The 14,871-nt window shown below is 53.8% G+C and overlaps 1 protein-coding gene across 1 annotated transcript in view; it reads right to left on the bottom strand.

Annotated features, from left to right (window-relative positions):
* The window catches only part of DNAI1 (dynein axonemal intermediate chain 1), a 227,364-nt gene that overhangs the window by 197,991 nt on the left and 14,502 nt on the right, over positions 1–14,871 (bottom strand). Inside the window, exon 2 of the mRNA XM_073655111.1 lies at positions 9,421–9,472. Within this exon, the coding sequence (XP_073511212.1) occupies positions 9,421–9,441 (21 nt within the window). The 5' untranslated portion in view covers positions 9,442–9,472. The remainder of the gene's footprint in view (positions 1–9,420; positions 9,473–14,871) is intronic.

The following is a 14,871-nucleotide window of genomic DNA, read 5'->3' as shown; positions in this document are numbered from 1 at the left end:
TGCAGAGACAGGACAAGAGTCAGCTGTAAGGAGTAGTGGGGGGACAGATAGAGGAGGGACAGGAGCAGCGCCCTGCAGAGACAGGACAAGAGTCAGCTGTAAGGAGTAGTGGGGGGACAGATAGAGGAGGGACAGGAGCAGCGCCCTGCAGAGACAGGACAAGAGTCAGCTGTAAGGAGTAGTATGGGGGACAGATAGAGGAGGGACAGGAGCAGCGCCCTGCAGAGACAGGACAAGAGTCAGCTGTAAGGAGTAGTGGGGGGACAGATAGAGGAGGGACAGGAGCAGCGCCCTGCAGAGACAGGACAAGAGTCAGCTGTAAGGAGTAGTGGGGGGGACACAGACGGAGGAGGGACAGGAGCAGCGCCCTGCAGAGACAGGACAAGAGTCAGCTGTAAGGAGTAGTGGGGGGGACACAGATTAAGGAGGGACAAGAGCAGCACCCTGCGGAGACAGGACAAGAGTCAGCTGTAAGGAGTGGTGGGGGGGACAGATAGAGGAGGGACAGGAGCAGCGCCCTGCAGAGACAGGACAAGAGTCAGCTGTAAGGAGTAGTGGGGGGGGACAGATAGAGGAGGGACAGGAGCAGCGCCCTGCAGAGACAGGACAAGAGTCAGCAGTAAGGAGTAGTGGGGGGGACACAGACGGAGGAGGGACAGGAGCAGCGCCCTGCAGAGACAGGACAAGAGTCAGCTGTAAGGAGTAGTAGGGGGACAGATAGAGGAGGGACAGGGGCAGCGCCCTGCAGAGACAGGAAAAGAGTCAGCTGTAAGGAGTAGTGGGGGGACAGATAGAGGAGGGACAGGAGCAGCGCCCTGCAGAGACAGGACAAGAGTCAGCTGTAAGGAGTAGTGGGGGGGACACAGACGGAGGAGAGACAGGAGCAGCGCCCTGCAGAGACAGGACAAGAGTCAGCTGTAAGGAGAAGTAGGGGGACAGATAGAGGAGGGACAGGGGCAGCGCCCTGCAGAGACAGGAAAAGAGTCAGCTGTAAGGAGTAGTGGGGGGACACAGACGGAGGAGGGACAGGAGCAGCGCCCTGCAGAGGCAGGACAAGAGTCAGCTGTAAGGAGTAGTAGGGGGACAGATAGAGGAGGGACAGGGGCAGCGCCCTGCAGAGACAGGACAAGAGTCAGCTGTAAGGAGTAGTGGGGGGGACACAGATTAAGGAGGGACAAGAGCAGTGCCCTGCGGAGACAGGACAAGAGTCAGCTGTAAGGAGTAGTGGGGGGACAGATAGAGGAGGGACAGGAGCAGCGCCCTGCAGAGACAGGACAAGAGTCAGCTGTAAGGAGTAGTGGAGGGGACAGATAGAGGAGGGACAGGAGCAGCGCCCTGCAGAGACAGGACAAGAGTCAGCTGTAAGGAGTAGTGGGGGGGGACAGATAGAGGAGGGACAGGAGCAGCGCCCTGCAGAGACAGGACAAGAGTCAGCTGTAAGGAGTAGTGGGGGGGACAGATAGAAGAGGGACAGGGGCAGCGCCCTGCAGAAACAGGAGAAGAGTCAGCTGTAAGGAGTAGTGGGGGGACAGATAGAGGAGGGACAGGAGCAGCACCCTGCAGAGACAGGACAAGAGTCAGCTGTAAGGAGTAGTGGGGGGGACACAGACGGAGGAGGGACAGGAGCAGCGCCCTGCAGAGACAGGACAAGAGTCAGCTGTAAGGAGTAGTGGGGGGACAGATAGAGGAGGGACAGTAGCAGCGCCCTGCAGAGACAGGACAAGAGTCAGCTGTAAGGAGTAGTGGGGGGACAGATACAGGAGGGACAGTAGCAGCGCCCTGCAGAGACAGGACAAGAGTCAGCTGTAAGGAGTAGTGGGGGGGACACAGACGGAGGAGGGACAGAAGCAGCGCCCTGCAGATACAGGACAAGAGTCAGCTGTAAGGAGTAGTGGGGGGGACACAGATTAAGGAGGGACAAGAGCAGCGCCCTGCGGAGACAGGACAAGAGTCAGCTTTAAGGAGTAGTGGGGGGACAGATAGAGGAGGGACAGGAGCAGCGCCCTGCAGAGACAGGACAAGAGTCAGCTGTAAGAAGTAGTGGGGGGGGACAAATAGAGGAGGGACAGGGGCAGTGCCCTGCAGAGACAGGACAAGAGTCAGCTGTAAGGAGTAGTACGGGGGACAGATAGAGGAGGGACAGGAGTAGCGCCCAGCAGAGACAGGACAAGAGTCAGCTGTAAGGAGTAGTGGGGGGGACAGATAGAGGAGAGACAGGAGTAGCGCCCTGCAGAGACAGGACAAGAGTCAGCTGTAAGGAGTAGTGGGGGGGACACAGACGGAGGAGGGACAGGAGCAGCGCCCTGCAGAGACAGGACAAGAGTCAGCTGTAAGGAGTAGTGGGGGGGACACAGATTAAGGAGGGACAAGAGCAGCGCCCTGCGGAGACAGGACAAGAGTCAGCTGTAAAGAGTAGTGGGGGGACAGATAGAGGAGGGACAGGGGCAGCGCCCTGCAGAGACAGGAAAAGAGTCAGCTGTAAGGAGTAGTGGGGGGACACAGACGGAGGAGGGACAGGAGCAGCGCCCTGCAGAGGCAGGACAAGAGTCAGCTGTAAGGAGTAGTAGGGGGACAGATAGAGGAGGGACAGGAGCAGCGCCCTGCAGAGACAGGACAAGAGTCAGCTGTAAGGAGTAGTGGGGGGGACACAGATTAAGGAGGGACAAGAGCAGTGCCCTGCGGAGACAGGACAAGAGTCAGCTGTAAGGAGTAGTGGGGGGACAGATAGAGGAGGGACAGGAGCAGCGCCCTGCAGAGACAGGACAAGAGTCAGCTGTAAGGAGTAGTGGAGGGGACAGATAGAGGAGGGACAGGAGCAGCGCCCTGCAGAGACAGGACAAGAGTCAGCTGTAAGGAGTAGTGGGGGGGGACAGATAGAGGAGGGACAGGAGCAGCGCCCTGCAGAGACAGGACAAGAGTCAGCAGTAAGGAGTAGTGGGGGGACAGATAGAGGAGGGACAGGAGCAGCGCCCTGCAGAGACAGGACAAGAGTCAGCTGTAAGGAGTAGTGGGGGGGACACAGACGGAGGAGAGACAGGAGCAGCGTCCTGCAGAGACAGGACAAGAGTCAGCTGTAAGGAGTAGTAGGGGGACAGATAGAGGAGGGACAGGGGCAGCGCCCTGCAGAGACAGGACAAGAGTCAGCTGTAAGGAGTAGTGGGGGGACACAGACGGAGGAGGGACAGGAGCAGCGCCCTGCAGAGACAGGACAAGAGTCAGCTGTAAGGAGTAGTAGGGGGACAGATAGAGGAGGGACAGGGGCAGCGCCCTGCAGAGACAGGACAAGAGTCAGCTGTAAGGAGTAGTGGGGGGGACACAGATGAAGGAGGGACAAGAGCAGCGCCCTGCGGAGACAGGACAAGAGTCAGCTGTAAGGAGTAGTGGGGGGACAGATAGAGGAGGGACAGGGGCAGCGCCCTGCGGAGACAGGACAAGAGTCAGCTGTAAGGAGTAGTGGGGGGGGGCACAGACGGAGGAGGGACAGGAGCAGCGCCCTGCAGAGAGAGGACAAGAGTCAGCTGTAAGGAGTAGTGGGGGGACAGATAGAGGAGGGACAGGAGCAGCACCCTGCAGAGACAGGACAAGAGTCAGCTGTAAGGAGTAGTGGGGGGGACACAGATGAAGGAGGGACAAGAGCAGCGCCCTGCAGAGACAGGACAAGAGTCAGCTGTAAGGAGTAGTGGGGGGGACAGATAGAGGAGGGACAGGGGCAGCGCCCTGCGGAGACAGGACAAGAGTCAGCTGTAAGGAGTAGTGGGGGGGACACAGATGAAGGAGGGACAAGAGCAGCGCCCTGCAGAGACAGGACAAGAGTCAGCTGTAAGGAGTAGTGGGGGGGACAGATAGAGGAGGGACAGGAGCAGCGCCCTGCGGAGACAGGACAAGAGTCAGCTGTAAGGAGTAGTGGGGGGACAGATAGAGGAGGGACAGGGGCAGCGCCCTGCGGAGACAGGACAAGAGTCAGCTGTAAGGAGTAGTGGGGGGACAGACGGAGGAGGGACAGGAGCAGCGCCCTGCAGAGACAGGACAAGAGTCAGCTGTAAGGAGTAGTGGGGGGGGACACAGACGGAGGAGGGACAGGAGCAGCGCCCTGCAGAGACAGGATAAGAGTCAGCTGTAAAGAATAGTGGGGGGGGACACAGACGGAGGAGGGACAGGAGCAGCGCCCTGCAGAGACAGGACAAGAGTCAGCTGTAAGGAGTAGTGGGGGGGACACAGATTAAGGAGGGACAGGAGCAGCGCCCTGCAGATACAGGACAAGAGTCAGCTGTAAGGAGTAGTGGGGGGGACACAGATTAAGGAGGGACAGGAGCAGCGCCCTGCAGATACAGGACAAGAGTCAGCTGTAAGGAGTAGTGAGGGGGACACAGATTAAGGAGGGACAGGAGCAGCGCCCTGCAGATACAGGACAAGAGTCAGCTGTAAGGAGTAGTGGGGGGGACACAGATTAAGGAGGGACAAGAGCAGCGCCCTGCGGAGACAGGACAAGAGTCAGCTGTAAGGAGTAGTGGGGGGAGAGATAGAGGAGGGACAGGAGCAGCGCCCTGCAGATACAGGACAAGAGTCAGCTGTAAGGAGTAGTGGGGGGGACACAGATTAAGGAGGGACAAGAGCAGCGCCCTGCGGAGACAGGACAAGAGTCAGCTGTAAGGAGTAGTGGGGGGACAGATAGAGGAGGGACAGGAGCAGCGCCCTGCAGATACAGGACAAGAGTCAGCTGTAAGGAGTAGTGGGGGGGACACAGATTAAGGAGGGACAGGAGCAGCACCCTGCAGATACAGGACAAGAGTCAGCTGTAAGGAGTAGTTGGGGGGACACAGATTAAGGAGGGACAAGAGCAGCGCCCTGCAGAGACAGGACAAGAGTCAGCTGTAAGGAGTAGTGGGGGGACAGATAGAGGAGGGACAGGAGCAGCGCCCTGCAGAGACAGGACAAGAGTCAGCTGTAAGGAGTAGTGGGGGGGACAGATAGAAGAGGGACAGGGGCAGCGCCCTGCAGAAACAGGACAAGAGTCAGCTGTAAGGAGTAGTGGGGGGACAGATAGAGGAGGGACAGGAGCAGCGCCCTGCAGAGACAGGACAAGAGTCAGCTGTAAGGAGTAGTGGGGGGGACACAGACGGAGGAGGGACAGTAGCAGCGCCCTGCAGAGACAGGACAAGAGTCAGCTGTAAGGAGTAGTGGGGGGACAGATAGAGGAGGGACAGTAGCAGCGCCCTGCAGAGACAGGACAAGAGTCAGCTGTAAGGAGTAGTGGGGGGACAGATACAGGAGGGACAGTAGCAGCGCCCTGCAGAGACAGGACAAGAGTCAGCTGTAAGGAGTAGTGGGGGGGACACAGACGGAGGAGGGACAGGAGCAGCGCCCTGCAGATACAGGACAAGAGTCAGCTGTAAGGAGTAGTGGGGGGGACACAGATTAAGGAGGGACAAGAGCAGCGCCCTGCGGAGACAGGACAAGAGTCAGCTTTAAGGAGTAGTGGGGGGACAGATAGAGGAGGGACAGGAGCAGCGCCCTGCAGAGACAGGACAAGAGTCAGCTGTAAGAAGTAGTGGGGGGGACAAATAGAGGAGGGACAGGGGCAGTGCCCTGCAGAGACAGGACAAGAGTCAGCTGTAAGGAGTAGTACGGGGGACAGATAGAGGAGGGACAGGAGCAGCGCCCAGCAGAGACAGGACAAGAGTCAGCTGTAAGGAGTAGTGGGGGGGACAGATAGAGGAGAGACAGGAGTAGCGCCCTGCAGAGACAGGATAAGAGTCAGCTGTAAGGAGTAGTGGGGGGGACACAGACGGAGGAGGGACAGGAGCAGCGCCCTGCAGAGACAGGACAAGAGTCAGCTGTAAGGAGTAGTGGGGGGGACACAGATTAAGGAGGGACAAGAGCAGCGCCCTGCGGAGACAGGACAAGAGTCAGCTGTAAAGAGTAGTGGGGGGACAGATAGAGGAGGGACAGGAGCAGCGCCCTGCAGAGACAGGACAAGAGTCAGCTGTAAGGAGTAGTGGGGGGACAGATAGAGGAGGGACAGGAGCAGCGCCCTGCAGAGACAGGACAAGAGTCAGCTGTAAGGAGTAGTGGGGGGACAGATAGAGGAGGGACAGGAGCAGCGCCCTGCAGAGACAGGACAAGAGTCAGCTGTAAGGAGTAGTATGGGGGACAGATAGAGGAGGGACAGGAGCAGCGCCCTGCAGAGACAGGACAAGAGTCAGCTGTAAGGAGTAGTGGGGGGGACAGATAGAGGGGGGACAGGAGCAGCGCCCTGCAGAGACAGGACAAGAGTCAGCTGTAAAGAGTAGTGGGGGGGACACAGACAGAGGAGGGACAGGAGCAGCGCCCTGCAGAGACAGGAAAAAAGTCAGCTGTAAGGAGTAGTGGGGGGGACACAGACGGAGGAGGGACAGGAGCAGCGCCCAGCAGATACAGGACAAGAGTCAGCTGTAAGGAGTAGTGGGGGGGACACAGATTAAGGAGGGACAAGAGCAGCACCCTGCGGAGACAGGACAAGAGTCAGCTGTAAGGAGTAGTGGGGGGACAGATAGAGGAGGGACAGGAGCAGCGCCCTGCAGAGAGAGGACAAGAGTCAGCTGTAAGGAGTAGTGGGGGGGACAGATAGAGGAGGGACAGGAGCAGCGCCCTGCAGAGACAGGACAAGAGTCAGCTGTAAGGAGTAGTGGGGGGGGACAGATAGAGGAGGGACAGGAGCAGCGCCCTGCAGAGACAGGACAAGAGTCAGCTGTAAGGAGTAGTGGGGGGGGGACAGATAGAGGAGGGACAGGAGCAGCGCCCTGCAGAGACAGGACAAGAGTCAGCAGTAAGGAGTAGTGGGGGGGACACAGACGGAGGAGGGACAGGAGCAGCGCCCTGCAGAGACAGGACAAGAGTCAGCTGTAAGGAGTAGTAGGGGGACAGATAGAGGAGGGACAGGGGCAGCGCCCTGCAGAGACAGGAAAAGAGTCAGCTGTAAGGAGTAGTGGGGGGACAGATAGAGGAGGGACAGGAGCAGCGCCCTGCAGAGACAGGACAAGAGTCAGCTGTAAGGAGTAGTGGGGGGGACACAGACGGAGGAGAGACAGGAGCAGCGCCCTGCAGAGACAGGACAAGAGTCAGCTGTAAGGAGTAGTAGGGGGACAGATAGAGGAGGGACAGGGGCAGCGCCCTGCAGAGACAGGAAAAGAGTCAGCTGTAAGGAGTAGTGGGGGGACACAGACGGAGGAGGGACAGGAGCAGCGCCCTGCAGAGACAGGACAAGAGTCAGCTGTAAGGAGTAGTAGGGGGACAGATAGAGGAGGGACAGGGGCAGCGCCCTGCAGAGACAGGACAAGAGTCAGCTGTAAGGAGTAGTGGGGGGGACACAGATTAAGGAGGGACAAGAGCAGTGCCCTGCGGAGACAGGACAAGAGTCAGCTGTAAGGAGTAGTGGGGGGACAGATAGAGGAGGGACAGGAGCAGCGCCCTGCAGAGACAGGACAAGAGTCAGCTGTAAGGAGTAGTGGAGGGGACAGATAGAGGAGGGACAGGAGCAGCGCCCTGCAGAGACAGGACAAGAGTCAGCTGTAAGGAGTAGTGGGGGGGGGACAGATAGAGGAAGGACAGGGGCAGCGTCCTGCAGAGACAGGACAAGAGTCAGCTGTAAGGAGTAGTAGGGGGACAGATAGAGGAGGGACAGGGGCAGCGCCCTGCAGAGACAGGACAAGAGTCAGCTGTAAGGAGTAGTGGGGGGGACACAGACGGAGGAGAGACAGGAGCAGCGTCCTGCAGAGACAGGACAAGAGTCAGCTGTAAGGAGTAGTAGGGGGACAGATAGAGGAGGGACAGGGGCAGCGCCCTGCAGAGACAGGACAAGAGTCAGCTGTAAGGAGTAGTGGGGGGGACACAGATGAAGGAGGGACAAGAGCAGCGCCCTGCGGAGACAGGACAAGAGTCAGCTGTAAGGAGTAGTGGGGGGACAGATAGAGGAGGGACAGGGGCAGCGCCCTGCGGAGACAGGACAAGAGTCAGCTGTAAGGAGTAGTGGGGGGGGCACAGACGGAGGAGGGACAGGAGCAGCGCCCTGCAGAGAGAGGACAAGAGTCAGCTGTAAGGAGTAGTGGGGGGACAGATAGAGGAGGGACAGGAGCAGCGCCCTGCAGAGACAGGACAAGAGTCAGCTGTAAGGAGTAGTGGGGGGGACACAGATGAAGGAGGGACAAGAGCAGCGCCCTGCAGAGACAGGACAAGAGTCAGCTGTAAGGAGTAGTGGGGGGGACAGATAGAGGAGGGACAGGAGCAGCGCCCTGCGGAGACAGGACAAGAGTCAGCTGTAAGGAGTAGTGGGGGGGGCACAGACGGAGGAAGGACAGGAGCAGCGCCCTGCAGATACAGGACAAGAGTCAGCTGTAAGGAGTAGTGGGGGGACAGATAGAGGAGGGACAGGAGCAGCGCACTGCAGAGAGAGGACAAGAGTCAGCTGTAAGGAGTAGTGGGGGGACAGATAGAGGAGGGACAGGAGCAGCGCCCTGCAGAGACAGGACAAGAGTCAGCTGTAAGGAGTAGTGGGGGGGACACAGATGAAGGAGGGACAAGAGCAGCGCCCTGCGGAGACAGGACAAGAGTCAGCTGTAAGGAGTAGTGGGGGGACAGATAGAGGAGGGACAGGAGCAGCGCACTTCAGAGACAGGACAAGAGTCAGCTGTAAGGAGTAGTAGGGGGGACACAGACGGAGGAGGGACAGGAGCAGCGCCCTGCAGATACAGGACAAGAGTCAGCTGTAAGGAGTAGTGGGGGGACAGATAGAGGAGGGACAGGAGCAGCGCCCTGAAGAGACAGGACAAGAGTCAGCTGTAAGGAGTAGTGGGGGGACAGATAGAGGAGGGACAGGAGCAGCGCACTGCAGAGACAGGACAAGAGTCAGCTGTAAGGAGTAGTGGGGGGACAGATAGAGGAGGGACAGGAGCAGCGCACTGCAGAGACAGGACAAGAGTCAGCTGTAAGGAGTAGTGGGGGGGACACAGACGGAGGAGGGACAGGAGCAGCGCCCTGCAGATACAGGACAAGAGTCAGCTGTAAGGAGTAGTGGGGACACAGACGGCGGAGGGACAGGAGCAGCGCCCTGCAGAGACAGGACAAGAGTCAGCTGTAAGGAGTAGTGGGGGGGACACAGATGAAGGAGGGACAAGAGCAGCGCCCTGCGGAGACAGGACAAGAGTCAGCTGTAAGGAGTAGTAGGGGGACAGATAGAGGAGGGACAGGGGCAGCACCCTGCATAGACAGGATAAGAGTCTGGACATAAATACCGAGGGCAGTGGAGGGATTTGGGATACACATGGAGCAGACGGGGGAGGTGAGGGGTGACTGCAGTATACACCACGTATGCCCACACCGGTCACACAGATGCTATGCGGCACATTTGGCCACGGCGTCGGCTGCCCGCACTAGACTGACCATTACCTGCTTCGCTCTGGTCGGCATGGTCCTGTCAGTCTCTAAATAGCAAGCAATTCTGCAAAAGAAGAAAAAATATATATTTCAGAGGTTTTATTTTAGTTATTTATCAGAACGAAAGATCATTTCAGAGATTTCACCCCAAGGTAAAAAAAACATGACGCCGTCCACTTGAACTGTGCTGCGATGTAGCAGCAACACCTTGTGAACGATGGTTCAATGGATCGTTCGACAGATGCCACAGCGGCAGTGCAGCCCGGCCTCACCCCCAGGTGGATGGAGAAGTGTCACGGGTGTGTCAGATGTGACAATCGCACTGCGGTTGGTTGCAGAAGATCTCTTCATTTGGCATTACAGACACCTTCTTAGATCTGTCTCACTCTAGGACCCAGCGGCTACCACCCTCCTGCTAATTGACACACAGGCCCGGGTGTTTAAATACTTGCTGTTTGCTATAGGGAGGCGCTGGTGATATTCACATACTCTCTTGTGAAGGCTTGGAGCTATTGCAGTCTGCTTACTTCGTCTTTGGTGCTAGGAGGACGTTTGGTGTAATCTCCCTGAAGTTGGCTGAAGCCAAGCTACTTTCCCCCCATGTTGTCTCCTTTGTTGTCTTTAGTTGTTAGTGGGGACTTATTAGTGCTATCCAGGGCCAATCGCTAGGGAAATACAGGGTTTAGGTTCCTGTGCGGCAATTGGTGAGGAACCAATATAGGGACAATAGGGGAGACACTGTGATATCAGATCAGCTTAGGAGGTCTCCACACACCCCTTTCCCTAGAGTCTGGGCTCCCTTCCCCTCTTCCCTTCGTGTTGCACTTAGTCTTTCTCTCACCTTGCGTGACATTATCACCAGCCGTGCACATTTAGAAATAAAAAACAAAAAACTGACACTTTGGTTTATTTGTGTGTAGTTTTTTTTCTAGGGCGTGTTTTTTTTTTCCCCTTTCTCCTTTGATGAGTTCAGTTGCAGAGCTCGCAGACCGGCTGTGCTGTTTGTCTCTGGAGGTGAATGACCTTCGCTGTGAGGTTCAGCAACAGCATCAGCAGCTACAGGTCGCCAATGTGGAGGTCTCTGCAGGTAGGCCTGTCCAGCCTGAACCCAAGGTTGCCCTCCCGGAAAGGTTTTCAGGAGGTAGGGACATGTTTTTTGTATTCAAGGAGGCCTGTAATCTGTACCTTAAACTTCGTCCTTACTCCTCCAGAAGTGAGGTGCAACGTGTGGGAATTGTGATCTCTCTACTGCAGGGAGATCCTTAGTCGTGGGCTCTCTCTTTGCCGCAGTAGTCGGTTTGTCTCCAATCTGTGGAGGGTTTTTTTGGGGCCCTGGAACTCTTCTATGATGTCCCTGACCTAATCACCTTGGCTGAGTCCAGGCTACATCACCTTCAACTCAACAGGGGAATCGGTCAGTGGAGACATACAGTTCTGAATTCAGCAGATGGGCAATGGATTCCAAATGGAAGGACTCAGCCCTTAGAAGACAATTTTGTGAGGCCCTTGCTGAAAGGTTGAAGGATGCTTTGGCAGTATATGAAACCCCTGAGTCCTTGGAGGCAGCCATGTTGTTGGCCATACGTCTTGTTAGACGCCTTCGGGAAAGGCGGGTGAGACCACCTTCTGCAGGGCCTACTTGTCGGTGTTGTGTTCCTCTGCTGGGGGAGCGGTCTGGTGGTGAACCAGTACTGGGAGAGGTAGAGGAACCCATGCAGTTAGGGCGTGCCTCTGCATCATACACCTTCCCGGAGATTCGCAAGAAAAATAGGTGTGTGCTTTTTTTGTGGGTAAAGGGGACATTTTATTAGGGCCCGTCCTTCGATTCCAAGGCAAAAGGAGACTCGATTAACTCTTAGTAGTCTGGCGTTGAATAAGCAAGGGGTGCATTTATCGCCAACCAGCAGTTCCTGGTTTGCCCTGACAGCAGAGGTGGTGCTAGAAAGCAAAACCGAGAAAATTTCTGTGATTGGCAGTGGAGCTGGAATCAGCATGGTTGATGCTGAGTTTGCGAAGACTGTCTTGTTTGCTGTACGTTAGCTGAACCTATTCTCATCTTCGCCATCGACTCAGCGCCACTTGCACAGAAAGTACTAACCCAGATTGTACATAATTTAAAACTGAGGGTGGAGTCAGTTCATTGTGAGATAATCCCTTGCTACGCCCTGGACGGTCTTCCCCCACCCCAATTGTTTTGGGTCTTCCCACCCCAATTGTTTTGGGTCTTCCCTGGTTGGTGAAACATAATCCGATGTTGGATTGGCAAGCCAGGGAAATCATTGAATGGGGAGATTACTTCCATGAGAACTGTTTAGCCATTTCCTTTGCTACAGTCTCTACTGAAATATTACCTGCTTTTCTGTCTGGTTTTGAGGATGTTTTTTCTGAGAGGGGGTGTCAGGATTTGTCTCCTCATCGTGCTTATGACTGTCCTATTAACCTGACCCCCAGAGCTAAACTACCTAAGTCCAGACTGTGTAATCTTTCTGCCACTGAGAGACAAGCCATGAAGGATTTCATTGCGGAAAGTCTAGAGAAGGGACACATCAGGCCCTCATCTTCGCCCGTGGCGGCTGGGTTCTTCTTTGTGATGAAAAAGGATGGTGGCCTACATCCCTGTTTAGATTTCTGGGAATGAAATCAAATTACCATCCGTGATCCATACCCTTTTCCTTTGATTCCTGATTTGTTCAGCCAGGTTGTGGGAGCTAAGGTATTCTCCAAGCTGGATTTAAGGGGAGCCTACAATCTGGTTAGAATCAGAGAAGGGGATGAAGGGCATTTTGAGAGTCTGGTTATGCCTTTCGATCTGACCAATGCACCTGCGGTATTCCAGCATTTCATAAATGATATTTTCCATCATTTGGTGGGGAGGTTTGTGGTGGTCTATCTGGACGATATTTTGGTTTACTCACCTGATTTTAAGACACACCGGGGGCATGTCAAACAGGTGCTCCAGATATTAAGGGATAACAAACTTTATGCCAAACCAGAAAAATGTGTTTTCGCTGTTCAGGAGGACCAGTTTTAGGGGTATTTCTTGTCATCTTCGGGTTTTCGGATGGATCCGGAGAAGATCCGTGCAGTCCTTGATTTGGACCGTCCCGAGAACCTGAAGGCCCTACAACGTTTTCTGGGCTTTACTAATCTTTACCGGAAATTCATCCAAAATTACTCAGTAATCGTGAAACCCCTTACTAACATGACAAGGAAGGGGACTGATTTTTCCAAATAGTCGGGGGCTTCCCTCCAGGCTTTTTCTTCCTTAAAGAATTGCTTTGCTACGGCACCTATACTCAGTCAACCCGATGTTTCCCAACCCTTTATTGTGGAAGTTGATGCGTCGGATGTTGGGGTTGGGGCTATATTGTCTCAGGTTTCGTTCCCCTGGTAAATAGCGTCCATGCGCCTTCTTTTCTAAAAAGTTGTCTTCGGCTGAGAGAAATTATGACGTGGCTAATAGGGAACTTTTGGCGATCAAATTGGCATTCGAAGAATGGCGACATTGGTTGGAGGGGGCTGTCCATCCTATTACTGTTATTACTGACCATAAGAACCTGTCATATCTCCAGTCAGCTAAACATCTCAACCCTAGGCAAGCCAGATGGTGCCTGTTTTAACTAGGTTCAATTTTGTTATCACTTTCCGTCCAGGGGTCAAAAATGTCAAGAATGATGCTTTGTCTCGGAGATTCCCTGGTGGCGGTGACCATGAGAACCCTGCCCCGATATTACAGAAGGGGGTAGTAATTTCGGCATTGTACCCTGAACTGGAGGGTGAGATGTTGGAGGCCCAGGGGGACGCCCCTGCCTTCTGCCCTTCAGGAAGGTTGCTTCTACCATCTAATCAGCGCTGAAAAGTAATTAAGGAACATCACAACTCTGTGCTTGCTGGACATCCAGGTGGTAAGGCAACCGCGGACATCCTCTCTCGTCGTTTTTGGTGGCCGGGGTTGCATCAGAATGTATTTGAACACGTAGCTGCTTGTAGTATTTGCACGCGTTCTAAGGTTTCGCACTCCCGTCCATTGCTTTGATAGCAGCCTTCAGCTCGTCAGCATTGTTGCGTCTGGTGTCTCTCATCTTCCTCTTGACAATACCCCATAGATTCTCTATAATAGATTCTCTATGGGGTTAAGGTCAGGTGAGTTTGCTGAACAATCAAGCACAGTGAAACTGTTGTTTTTAACCCTTTCGTGGCACAGCCTGTTTTCGCCTTTGTGACCAGGCCAATTTTTTAAATTCTAACCACTGTCCTTTTATGAGGTAATAGCTCTGGAACGCTTCAACGGATCCCCCTGATTCTGAGACTGTTTTTTCGTGACATATTGTACTTCATGATTGTGGTAAAATTTCTTCGATATCACTTGCGTTTATTTGTGGAAAAAAAAAAATTGGACAAAAATTTTGAAAATTTTGCAATTTTCAAACTTTGAATTTTTATGCCCTTAAATCAGAGAGATATGTCACACAAAATAGATCATAAATAACATTTCCCACATGTCTACTTTACATCAGCACAATTTTGGAACCAAATTTTTTTTTTTTGTTAGGAAGTTATAAGGGTTAATAGTTGACCAGCGATTTCTCATTTTTCCAACAAAATTAACAAAACCATTTTTTTAGGGACCACATCTTATTTGAAGTGACTTTGAGGAGCCTTTATGACAGAAAATACCCAAAAGTGACACCATTCTAAAAACTGCATCCCTCAAGGTGCTCAAAACCACATTCAAGAAGTTTATTAACCCTTTAGGTGCTTCACAGGAATTTTGGGAATGTGGAAGAAAGCAATGTTCATTTAACTTTTTTCACAAAAATGTTACTTTAGACCCAATTTTTTTATTTTCACAAGGGTAACAGGAAAAAATGGACTACACAATTTGTAGTGCAATTTCTCTTGAGCATGCTGATAGCCCATATGTGAGGTAAAACCACTGTTGGGCGCACGGCAGGGTTCGGAAGGGAAGGAGCGCCATTAGACTTTTTGAATGTAAAATTTGTTTGAATAATTAGCAGATGCCATGTTGCGTTTGGAGAGCTCCTGATGTGCCTAAACAATGGAAACCTCCCACAAGTGACACCATTTTGGAAACTAGACCCCTTAGGGAACTTATCTAGATGTGTGGTGAGCACCTTGAAGCCCCAGGTGCTTCACAGAAGTTTATAATATTGAGCCGTAAAAATAAAATTTTCACATTTTTCCCACAAAAATGTTCTTCATCCCCTAATTTTGCATTATCATAAGGGTAACAGGAGAAATTGCACCATGAAACTTGTTGTGCAATTTCTCCTGAGTACGCCGATACCCCATATGTGGTGGAAAACCACTGCTTTGGTGTACGGCAGGACTTGTAAGAGAAAGGAGCGCTATGTTGGTTGGGATAGGCAGCAGACACCGTGTCACATTTGAAGAGTCGCTGACATGCCGAAACAGCAGAAACCCCCACAAGTGACCCCGTTT

This window comes from Phyllobates terribilis, unplaced genomic scaffold (genome assembly GCF_046119375.1).
Source record: "Phyllobates terribilis strain yellow unplaced genomic scaffold, ASM4611937v1 Scaffold_1__5_contigs__length_1240528914, whole genome shotgun sequence".
Taxonomy (NCBI): domain Eukaryota; kingdom Metazoa; phylum Chordata; class Amphibia; order Anura; family Dendrobatidae; genus Phyllobates; species Phyllobates terribilis.
This window is presented reverse-complemented; position numbering and strand designations above follow the sequence as displayed.